This window comes from Macaca nemestrina, chromosome 15, assembly GCF_043159975.1.
Source record: "Macaca nemestrina isolate mMacNem1 chromosome 15, mMacNem.hap1, whole genome shotgun sequence".
Lineage (NCBI taxonomy): Eukaryota > Metazoa > Chordata > Mammalia > Primates > Cercopithecidae > Macaca > Macaca nemestrina.
Genome location: NC_092139.1, coordinates 17,043,123 through 17,055,381, shown reverse-complemented (window position 1 = coordinate 17,055,381; position 12,259 = coordinate 17,043,123). Strand labels below are relative to the sequence as shown.

General features: G+C 52.9%; 1 protein-coding gene across 7 annotated transcripts in view; it reads right to left on the bottom strand.

Annotated features, from left to right (window-relative positions):
• LOC105496497 (sulfatase 2) overlaps window positions 1–12,037 on the bottom strand; it is a 131,465-nt gene extending 119,428 nt beyond the window's left edge. For 2 of the 7 annotated variants that reach the window (XM_011767005.3, XM_071079170.1), the window contains exon 1: window positions 10,595–10,754. Coding sequence is in view for 2 of the 7 variants with exons in the window: in XM_011767004.3 (XP_011765306.2) it covers window positions 11,328–11,467 (140 nt within the window). In the remaining 5 variants the exon portion in view is untranslated. Of the gene's footprint in view, window positions 1–9,368; window positions 9,438–10,594; window positions 10,755–11,108 lie in introns of those variants that run through there. The other 5 variants (XM_011767004.3, XM_011767003.3, XM_071079169.1 and 2 more) reach the window with 5 other exon arrangements.
• Window positions 12,038–12,259: the final 222 nt, after the last annotated feature.

Sequence of the window (12,259 nt, the reverse complement as noted above, 5' to 3'; positions counted from 1 at the left end):
TTCGTTTTGAAATGTTCATTGCTCTGCCAGGGATGAAGTCACCTATGCAGGGGCAGTGCAGAGATTTCTAACTATTTTTGTCCATCTGGTCCCCTTCTTTTGACAGCACCCCAGCTTCCTTTTGAGGCCTACCTCCCCTCTGCCAAGATGCCCCCATCCTCTCTGCCAAGGGATGATCATGTGACCAAGGTCAGTCAGTCAGACTTTCTCACCATGTCCCCAACTGTCAAATAAAGTGTCAAGGGCAGAAAGAAAAAGTAGGGGTGCATTTGTCGCTAGGGATGGAAACCCTCCTTCGGGCGGCTGCTAGTAACTCGTGCACCAGGGTCCCCAGAATTTCCTTAGTTCCTGCCCTGTCCTTTCCTGAGCCCCCCAGTAAATCCTGTCTCAGCTTGAGATAGCAAGTGCTGGGCTCTGCTACCTGCAGTCTGTGATGAATGAGTACTTTGGTGGACTCCAAAAAGCCACACTGCCTGGTATTCAAACCCTTGTGTGGGCCCCACCCCATGAAACCGGGCTGGCTTTGTGACCTGTTTTGACCAAGAGAAGGTGGCAGAAGTGATGCTGTGCCAGTTTTGTGGATACGCCTTAAGAGGGCCTCGCAGCTTTCATTTTTGTACTCTTAGAAATCAGGCTACCCTGAGCCTGCCATACTGTGAGGAAGCCCAAGCAGCCACAGGGCAGAGCCCACATGGAGAATAACTGAGCTCCCATCTGGTGACCAGCAAGAGCTGCTAGCCATTTGAATGAGGTTGTTTTAGACCTGCCAGCTGATATCATAGCTGAAGAACCACCTGGTCAACCCACAGAATCGTCCAAAATAAAATGTTGCTACCTTAAGTCACTGAGTTTGGAGTGGTTTGTTACACAGCAGAAACACAACCCAAGAATCCTCAGTGACACTGATCAGAGACTATTCCCCCAACAGAAATGTCACAAATGACTATGAGGTTAAGACTTTCAACCTCCTGGGCCAATGAACATTTGGAGGAGAACATCATTCATTCATTCCTTTAATCATTCATTCAAACAGCCAGTAAGCCTAGCACAAATGGTACAAAGATGAACAAGCTTCAAGACCTCCTGTTCTAGTGACGGCATCACACACAGTGCCTCAGTTTCCTTACTTATAAAGTGAAGATGATATTAGGCCCTGTTTCAAAGGCTTGCTGTGATGATGAAATGCTGGGCAAAAGTAATCAGTAGATATCAGACATTATTATTACTACACACTTGCAAGGCACATTGTTAGTGTCTAGGGACACTTAAAACAATGTCCCTGGAAGTGTAGCCATTTGGTACAAAGTATCACAATGGGAGACGAACCCAAATGCCTACACGGGCCGGGCAGGTAACGTAATCGGGTGAAGTGGACCCATAAGAAAACCGCACACTCCCCTTCCTCTTCAGCTCTCATCTGGCCACTTTCGGTAGAGATAGAACAGAGAAATATTGCTCCACAATGAGAAAAACAGAAGGGAAAGTGCCATGAAAAAAGTCAAATGAACTGGTTCACAATCTCAGGCTATAGGGAATGGTGGGGACCCCATCTCCCCATTTTTCAGGAGGAGCTGAAAATCCAGATGTTTAAAATGCGAAATCTCGTAGTTGTTAAAAATCGGACAACTTTCTAAAAGGTTCAAACAAAACATGTCCGTGAGCTGCACAGAGCCCCTGGTTAGCCGGCCTGTGATGTCCTGTTCTACCAGCATGGCAGAGCAAAGAGAGACTTCGTTGTGTCTCTTTCCTCCTTTACAAAACGGGGCTGTAACTACCCCGCATCGCTGAGTAGTTACACATTCAAAGGATGGAGCACCTAAACCACCACTAGCCTGTAGGAAGTGCTCGGTAAATGTGAGCTTTCAGGAGGGTAGGCTGGGGAGCGGAGATTAAAGAGGCTGGTCTCCTGGGCTGTGACAGCTGTTCTTTCAGGAAGGGACAATTTAGGGAAGGGAGCTGTCTTTTCAAGGGCAAATGCAGAAATACTCAACTCAAGAGCCCTCATTAGAATGTCACACCACTGACCTGGAAGACTAGCTTGGCCCAAGAGTCATCAGAAGTGGGGGGTTCCACCAGCCCTTCTGCAAGGCTGTGAGATCCCTGCTGTGGCATAAAGGGGACGATCCCTCCTCTGCAAGCAATGCTAGCACAAAACCCCAGCTCTGGCACCGGGGAGCAAGTGACTGTGTGTGAAACCAATCCTCCCAGCCACCCGCTTAGCTTTTTGCAAATGACTAACGGTTTTTGACATCCTTGCCCTGAGCAGTCACCTTCCAGCAAACACGCAAGCCAGATCTGCCTGTAGCTCTCCAAGCCTCTTTCTCTTCTTGCTTCCTTCATTCAAAAAATATTTACTTAGTATCCAGATTGCCACCCTGGTTCTTAGTACTGCGGATACAGGGATGAACAAGACAGACGACGTCCCTACAAGCACAGAGCTTACTTTTTAGTGAGGGGAGAGAGGACAAAGGACAAATAGGCAAACCAGGCTAATTCCAGAGAGTGCTAAGTGTTATCAACATAAAATGGGTTGTCCTTCCAGCATTCTAGGGAGGTGACATTTGAGCTGAGATCCAAAGGATCGGAAGGAGCCAGGCCCTTTCCCAGTGTTTGATTTAGAGGTAAGAGCAAAACCCAACCCCGGACCAATGAAACAGAAAGCAAAGTCTGCTAGGGTGGGAGTGTTCTGGCAAGGATTTTACTCTCCGGTTAAAAGAGAGACAGCAAGGAGTCCTGCCCTATAGTCTCACTTTGTAGGGAGATGCGACATCTGGAGCTGTGGCAGCAATATTGGGACGATGAGGCAACAAGGCCAAAGACATGATGAAGACAGAACAGAGGCTTGAAAGATCCTGGGACCTTAGATGACACTGTTGTACTGAAAAACCAACCCCTGGACTCCCCTGCTTTGGACTTGGTGTTATGTGAGAATTAAATGTTTCTATGGCATAAGCCACTGTCAGTCAGAAATGTGATTCCTTACAATGAAACCATTTCAGTTCACATTCAAATGATCAGGACTCTAAGCTACTAAGAATTATAGTAGGCTTTCCTGGTCTTTGAAATATCCAGATAAGTGGACTGCAATCAGAAGTCTGTGGATAGTATCTGTCTCGAGGGCAGACCAGAACTGTGGCTTTCAGATGGTCTGATTTTCACCAGACACAAACTTCTCCAGGCTTCTGTGAGCTGACAGTGTTTTCAATCTCTTTTCAAAGAGTTCCAGACCAGGCAGGGTGGCTCACGCCTGCAATCCCAGCACTTTTGGACAGTCGCTTGAGCCCAGGAGTTTGAGACCAGCTTGGGCAACATAGCAAGATCTCATCTCTACCAAAAAAAAAAAAAAAAAAAAAAAAAAATTAGCTGGGTGTGGTGGCCTGTGCCTGTAGTCCCGTCCTACCTGGGAGGCTGAGGTGGGAGAATCACTTGAGCTTGGGAGGTTGAGGCTGCAGTGAACTGAGATTGTGCCACTGCACTCCAGCCTGGGTGATAGTGTAAGACCCTGTCTCAAAAACTAAAAAGCTCCTCTTCTCTGGCTACTGGGGCGGGTCAAGTCACCCACTGGGGTCCTGACCACGAGCCAATAAGAAAAGCTATTGGCCACATTCTTCCCCTAACACATCTGGCTTCCACCTGGCCAAACACATCTTTGGTACTATTCCTGGTCCCTGGGGATTGCCCTGTCCACCAACTTACACACACAAGACATAGCCATAACAACTCTGAGTTTGGGATAGAATTCATCTAAGATGCAAGCTGGGCCCAGGTATGCAGAGCAATGGGCCAGGTCTTTTATAAGATGATGCTCCATGGCAGAGGCCAGGGCCACTGGGCAATGTGTGCTTTGGAATCATATTAAGAGAACGTGGGGAATTCAAAATATTCTGGTTAGAGAATTCCACGAAGTCCTGGTCTGGGCTGGAGGAGAAGCTCTGAAGGCCTCGCCAACAGCTGTTCTATCCAGAAGGCATTGTGCTGCCTATGAGGCCCAAGATCCCACATGACCTTAAGCAATTTCCCAAGGGCATCTGTGGCAGAGCAATGAATATTTAGCTCTGTTAATCACTGAGAAACCAGGCAATAGAAAAGGGGAGGCTTAGCCCGAGCCTTCAGGAACTTCTTAGAAACGTCAGAGAGGTGAGCATGTGGGATGTGCTAAAAATATTCATCAAATAGATTCATGACGCGCACTGGGGAGAGGTTGGGGGGAGAAAACCACACTAGAAAACAAAACACATTCTCTCTGGATGATTGTGTCCACTCCCACAGCTTAAAATAACATCGATGTGCTGATAACTCCCAAACTTAGGTTACCAGCCCCGACCGGCTGCAGACATCCACATTCACCACCCACTGAGCTTCCAGACACCCAGGTGGGGTTCAACTCAAACCCAACATTTCCACGTCGGAATTCCAGATCACTCCTCCCCCCAAAACCCTCTCTCCTATCTTCCCTATTTAGCAATCACCATGCACCAGGCTGCCTAGTCACCTTTGATTCCTTGGCAGGATACACCACGAATATTTGGGCTAAATCATTTTTCATTGTGGGGTCATCCTGTACGTTGCAAGTTTAGCAGCATCCCTGGCCTCTATCCTCTAGATGTCCCAGTTGGGACAACCTGTACTGTCTCCGGATAGTGCTAAATGTTTCCTGGGTGTCAAAATCACCCTCAGATGAGAATCAAAGCCTTTTCCCTCACTCTGTAATCCAATCCACTAGGAAGTCCTATGGGCCCTACCTCCAAAATACATCTCCAATCCCCATTTCACTCCATCTCCATTGATATCGCCACGGTCCAAGCCACTCTCGGGCCCTCCCAGATGCCTAACAGTCCTGGTGACCCCACTTCCATCTGCATAGCATGCCTCTCACAGGAGCCAGCAGGATCTTTTCGAAACACAAATCATATCATTCTCTGACTTAAAACCCTCCAATGATTCTCCATGTTATTTTTTATTTCTTTTTGAGATGGGAGTCTTGCTCTGTCGCTCAGGCTAGAGTGCAATGGCGCAATCTCAGCTCACTGCAACCTCCACCTCCTGGGTTCAAATGATTCTCCTGCTGCAGCCTCCCGAGTAACTGGGATTACAGGTGCGTGCCACCATGCCTGGCTAATTTTTGCATTTTTAGTAGAGATGGGGTTTCACCATGTTGGCCAGGCTAGTCTTGAACTCCTGACCTCAGGTGATCCACCCGCCTTGACCTCCCAAAGTGTTGGGATTACAGGTGTGAGCCACTACATCCAGACAGTTATCCATTTTATTTAAAATGAAGTCTAAAATTTCTTAGCAAGAACTGTATTTCTCACCTCCGATGTGCCCTCCCCCACTTACTCCTGACCCTCTACCCTACTTTTTTTTTTTTTTTTTTTGAGACAGAGTCTCACTCTGTTGCCCAGGCTGGAGTGCAGAAGTATGATCCTGGCTCACTGCAACCTCTGCCTCCCAGGTTCAAGTGATTCTCATGTCTCAGCCTCCCAAGTAGCTGAGACTACAGGCACATGCCACCACGCCTAGCTAATTTTTGTATTTTTAGCCAAGATGCAGTTTTACCATGTTGGTCAGGCTGGTCTTGAACTCCTGACCTCCAGTGATCCATCCGCCTCGGCCTCCCAAAGTGCTGAGATTACAGGTGTGAGCCACTGCACCCGGACTACCCCACTTGATTTCTATTTGTGTTTGGAGCAGGTGTCTGGGACAGGCCTCTCCCACTGCCTCTGGGCCTTTGCACTGGCTGTTCCTTCTACCTGGCATGTTCTTCCCCCAGATCTTTCCAAGGTGGACTCCTTCCTAAAATCTAGGTCACAGCTCAAAGGTCACATCCTCACAGAGGCCTCCCCTGACAGCCTGCCTAAAGTTGCCTCCCACCCCATCACATCATGCAGTCATTTTTCTTTTAAATTTTTTTTTTTGAGACTGAGTCTCACTGTGTTGCCCAGGCTGGAGTTCAGTAGTGCAATCTCAGCTCACTGCAACCTCCTGGGTTCAAGCGATTCTGGTGCCTCAGCCTCCTGTGTAGCTGGAATTACAGGCATAGAGACAGGGTTTTGCCATGTTGGCCAGGCTGGTCTCAAACTCCTGACCTCAAGGGATCCTCCCACTTCGGCCTCTCAAAGTGCTCGGATTATAGGCATGAGCCACCATGCCAGGACTATAGCATCTTCCCTGCCTTCTGACAGCCCCTGCGTTAGACAGGAAGACAGAGGCCCACGCTCCAGAGCCCTCTTCCCCAAACTCTCCTGCCAGTATAGAATATACACGTGACACACTGGTCATGCCCCCCAGCATCCAGGACCCTCCCTGGAAGTTTGATTCAACAGGGTCTGGTCTTTGCCTTTTCAAACAAACACTGCCAGATGATTCTCACGGTGGGAGGTTGGACAAACACTACCCCTGGCCCCCAGAAAGCACAGGATCAAGGCCAGGCCCTATCCTTCAGACAGTAAGGCAGAAAAGTCAGGCTTTTGATGTCTGCTGGCCCTGGTGGAGGGAGAGGCACTGCCCAGGCAGCGTGTTTCCCTGGTCTCCACCATGGCCAAAATGGAGATGGGTCCATCTGGCCAGCATTGCTCACATGAGTGGCCCACCATCGTAGGCATCGGCCATTTGCCTCTCCAGCATCCAGGCTTCCCTTTCACTGGGGACTCCCCCTGCTGTTTCCTTCCAGGGTCTGGGGTCTCAGCAATCAGCATCTATCCAGCTCCAGGGAGAGGCCTGTGAGCTTGGCTTAAGCTGATTGTTGGCAACTCATTTCCTCAGCCAGTGACTGGTTTGGACAAAAAAACAGTCCAATCAGAGGGAACCATGGGGCCCGGGTGCGCGTTGCCAGATCGGAGGCTTGTTATTTCCTTTTGGGCTTACTCTAGAAGGGATGAGACCCCTCTGCTCCATGACATCTGACACCTAAGTTACGATAACAGTCAATGCTTACTGAGGGCTCACCTGGGTCAGATGCCCTGCTAAGCACTTGACATTGATCATCTCATTTCATGCTTACCACAAGCAGGAGACAGGTGCTATGATCATCATCATTTGTTGGATGAGAACATCAAGGCACAGAAAGGTTAAGCAGCACGCCCCAGATCCCACTGCTGGGCAGGGAGCCAGGCAGTCTGGCTCTCCTCGCCATGGTGCCCACAGCTGCCAGGGACTACCCGCCCCAGAGCTGGAGAGAGACACCAGCCCCATGGAAGGCAGAGGAGCGGTGGAGAGGAATGGATTCTCACGACAAAACCTGAGCTGCGGGTCCAGCTGTGTCTGAAGCTAGCGTTAGTCACCTAAGGACTTTTGGTTATGAAAACCAGTAAGTCCCCTTCTTTTCTCCTTAATCTGGCTTGAGTTTTTTTCTTCTCTTTTTCGGTTGCTTGTAAGGGAAAGAAATGATTACTTTACAGTCCTTCTAGGCAAGTACCCCTAACTGATATTCCATTTACAACTTGCACACAGCAGCTGCTCAGTAAACGCGGATGGACTGCTCTCCCATCCGGTCCATTCACCGCTGGCTCTGTACCCTGACACCCAACTGTGGCCAGCCCAGCGCCTCTTCCCCTTTAGGCTCCAAGTGAGGCCTCGTTCCCTAGCAACCACCCCAATTAGGCAACCATGCCATTTATCAGGATGCCAATTAATTATAATGATCTTAATGCTCTCCCAATTAGACAGTGCCTTCAATCCGGCTGGGCCAGGGGTGTCTGTAGAATCTCCACCAAGGCCCATTCCAAGGAGGCCCAGGGAAAGCAGGTCTCAGGGAGGGCCCCCCTCACCTGCAGGTCAGCATTGAGACGCCCCCATTTTCCACATCCACCCAGGCCTGACACAGAGCACCCTGGCACCACCCCCAGGGCCAGGCCAGTGAGACTCCATCACCAACCACAGGAAGGTCTCACCTCTAGAGAGCTTTTGCCCTCTGGCCCCTGTGCTCTGAGTGGGCTGAAATCTTCATCTCGGTTCCCCTGGCTTTTCCATCAGCTGCATTTGATGTTCCCTTTGCATTCTGACTGGGGGAGGGGAGAGTGTGTCTGCTCACAAGCAGAAGAAAAAGCACCAGGCAGGCACATGTTTTCCTTGGGGCAAAAAACCCCAAATACAAACCCGTGACTCTCTGTGTGAACGGTGGGGGTTTATGGAAAGTTGAAGGGCTTCGACTTTGCAAAGTTTGACTGTCTGAAGGTGTTTTCTTCCCCTGCATATGTGTTTCTTCTACATCTGGGACAAAGGCCAAGGTCATGGAGGAGAGCCCAGTGGTTCCAAGTGGATCCTGGAGCTTGAGGGCCTTTTGAATCCCAGCTCTACCTGTGACCAGCTGTAGGCAAGTCACAATCACCTCTGTGCCTCAGTTTCCTCATCTTTAATATGGTAACAATTGCAGTACTTACCTCATAGGGTGGATTTAATGAGTGAGATATCAGGGCTTAGATCAATGCCTCAGATCAGGCCCATACAAAACTACTTGTTATCAATTATCTTAAGTCTGGACTAAACCTTTTAACTACAAGCTGGTCAGAAATGCTGATATTTTTCTCTAGGACAAGGATTCTGGACTCCTTCTGCAGGACTGAAGTCTTAAGATCAGATAATGGCCAAAGCTTGACAGAATTGGGTGATATTCTGCCTGGTTAACCCAGCTGCCCTCTTGAGGCAGGTCCAAGCAGATAAACTAACCAGTGCCAGAAAAAGTGAGAAGGAAATGTTATGTCTGGTGTGAAACTGTGTATCAACTGGGTTCTCTGGACAGCAGCTGAACTTGAGGACATGCGCGTGCACGCACGCACACACACTGCTATGCTGTCCTCCTCCAAGACCAGACTTTTACAATCAACCCATCGTTCTACTCTCAAGTTTGAAATTTTAACATGTTATTAGGGTTTCAGAAAAAGCCATAAATTCAAATAAAAAACCCAAGAAGTACACACAAAGCTCAAACCCCAAACCCACACTGACTCTCGGCTGCAGCAGTGATGCCAACATCACGGCTTTTATGTACATAAACTTGGCCAGGGAAGGAAGAGGCCTTCATGTACAAAGGTCCAAGATGCCATCCGCCAAGCCCACCACCTTCGCCTTTCAAGCTGCTTATTAGAACGCTAAATTACACACCTGACAGGCTGTCTGGACGAGTTTTCTCTTCTCTATGATGTGGGACAGGTGAAGCTGGGAGAACATCTCTTATAGGGAAGGGGCTTTCATTCTGTCCTCCCCACCCCCTTCCTATACTTAACGATTGGCTCTAATTTAATTAGAACCCTCTGGTGGTTCTGTAATGGGAGGCGGAGGCTCAGTCAAGAAATCCCCTTCACTATTCACTACAAGCTGAAATCCGGAGAGCGCGCAGATCCGGGGTGTCCTCCAGAGAAAGCCCTTCTCACCTGCTCCCTGTCTCCCCCTGAGAACCTGCTCCAGCGCAGCCTCTCCGTCTCCGCACCAAAAGTGGGGGTGAACCCTGTGGGAAACATGCAGGGGACAGATGGAGGAGCGAGAGGGCGGGAGTCCCAACATGCACAGATGAGCAAATACCCAGATTGAAACGTAAGCTGAATGTAATTACTTGGTTAATTAAATATTGACTTTTAACTCAAAAAGTGATTAAAACAAGCTGCAGGAAGACTGTCCAGAAAGGGGGGCAGGGAATGAATCAAAGCTTTCAAGGAGGGGGAGAAGGAGGGGGTCGTCACAGGCAGGTCTAGCTTGCTCTTCCTACTGTGTGCTGGGCCTACAGCGTGCAGGTGGGAAGCTGCGGACCGAGGCCAGTGTGCAAACTAGGATTGCAGGCTTCCCCTTCCATCTTCCACCCCAAGACGGCATCTCTCTACCCTGCTGCCCTCCAAGTGAACCGGCAGCTTCTGGCGCGCAGGAGCCAGATCCTGTTCAGCCGCGTTTCCCTGGAACAGAACGCGGTGCCTGGCACGAGGGGGTGCTCCAGAAATGCTTGTAGAACGAATGAACGAACTACTATACGGAATGTTTGTTTGGAAAAGTGCACTCCTAGAATTCACCGCTAGACTTCTGAAACCCCGAGGAGCCGAAGAGGGGAGCATCTCTCCGCCAGGCGATGGAAACTGGTTCTGCCCTGGCCTGGGAGGAAGTCTGCCTTTTCGATCCTGTTTGCCCTTTCGATGTCTGCGAGTTTCCAATTACTCTGAAGATCCGGCCCACTGCTTCCCCGAGTCCTGCCCGGACAAGCCCCACGTGGGCTGGCTTCTAGCCGGTCCCTTGGGTCTAAACCCCAAGGGTCAACAAGGCCATGCCCCTGCGGACGGTGGGCCCATGCGCGCTTCCCCCGGGGCCGCCTGGGCTCGGTGTGGCGCGTCCGCGGGTCAGGGGCGCGGCGGGAAGTCCTCGCCCGCCCAGCCAGCTAGCGGGGTCAAACAGGTCATCCCCCTGCGGCCGGCCGGCGCCGGAGCCTCCCTCCTGCCTGCAGGGTCCCACCTCCGCGAGCAGCACTGGGGCCGGAGCCGGGCGGTCGGGACCGGCCCCAGCTCACCTGGGCGGCGCTCGCGGCCGGGCTCACGCTGGGGAAGGCTCCGGCCGCCGGGAGTCCCCGCCCGAGCCCCGCGTCCCCTAGCCACCCACCTGCCCCCCACGCCCCACTCACCAGCGCGCACGGTCCCGGCGGCCTCACCAGGCGCGGGGCGACACCGCCTCTGCCGCAGCCCGGCCGGGCCGCGGGGCGCAGGGGACTCCGCGCCGCCGCCGCTGCTGCTGCTGCCGCTGCCGCTGCCGCTCCCGCCGCCGCCGCCGCCGCCGCCGCCGCTGCATCCCCCGGCGAGCGCGGCTGCTCCTCCTCCTGCCTCCTCCCCGCCCCCCAGCGCCGCCGCCGCTGCCGCCGCCGCCCCCGGCCCCCGCCCCGCGCGCCGCCCAAGCCAAAGTCCGGCTCCGCGCCCCGCCCGGACCGCTCTTAAATCGCCCCAGCCCGGCCGGCCGCGCTGCCCCAGCCAGCCCCTTGGCACGGCGCTGCCGCCCCCTGCCCGCCGGCCTCCGCGCAGGGAAGGCGGGCACGCTTCGGAGCGGGGAGCGTCGGGCCGGGAGCAGCGGTCGGCGGGGGCCCGGGGCGCGGGGGGCCCAGCCAAGGTGCCCTCCTCTAGCCCTCCGCGCGCGAGCGCTTTTACCTCCGGCTCGGGGGACGCGCGGCCCGCGACCCGGCTCTGCCGGTCCCCGGCGCACGGCCCCGGCCCCGGCCCCGGCCCCGAAGTCCAGCTCCGGACAGGGCAGTGGACGCAGAGCTGGGGTCCCGGCGGCTCTCGGCCTCTGGATGCCTCTGGACCCGGCTGGCCGCGCTCCCGGCGCCGAGCGCGCACCCTCGCCGGGAAACACAGACGCACACTCACCCGACACACTCTCGCTCCCGCTTGCCCTCGGTGGAGAGTTGAAACAGATGTGGGATTCGCCCAGGAGCTGGAAACGAGGGAGGGAAGCGAGCCAGAGCCGTGTGTGCGTGTGTGTGTGTAACACACAAACCAGGGGGCATCGCTAATAAATCAAATATCGTGATAAATTCAGGAGGGCCATCGATCAGGTCCACTTGGCTGGAAACGACGTGAATCTGCCTCTTTTCTGCTTTCTTCTCCTCTCTCGGAGCTGGAGGGAGCCAAGTGTTTCGCGGGGCGTGCGACAGCCCCGACCGGGCGCTCCTCTCGTAATGACACGTTAATAAATGTTTTCTTTTATCTGCTTTCACAGAACTCGCCCCGGTCTGCAAACACTCGACTGCCTTTGCTGAAAGCCTCGCGCTCGCCTCCAACCACACACATTTGCCATTGGAGAGGCCGGCGCCGGCCGCGACCCCGCGGCTCAATCGCAGGGCAAACCGAGCTGCCCGTGCGCGCCCCAGAGCTCCCCGAGAAACTAACTTGGGCTCAAGTGAAAATAGCAGCTGTTGCCCAGAAATGGCCCGGGAGTAGCAAAGAAAAGAGAAACCGGCTTCTTCCGAAAGGGGAGGAATTCGACTCAAGGGGGTGCTGTCTACCGCGGTTTCCGCTGTCCCTCGCGCCACAGAAGAGGCCGGAGGGGGACCGGCCTGACGCGGGTGGGCAAAGAGCGAGCAGAGAACCCACCAGCAGCTGCAGAACACACAGCCGAGTTGCTTGCTAAGGGGAAACAGACGCCGCTGTAGGAAAGCCCTTGTAAGCAGCAGTAACTTATTAAACCTTGTGACAATCTCACACAGTAAGTTACTATGCCCGTTTTACCATGGAAACCAAGAGAGGTTTAGTAACTGTCCGAAGATTGCACAATTATAAGTGGTGGATCCTGTGAAGCC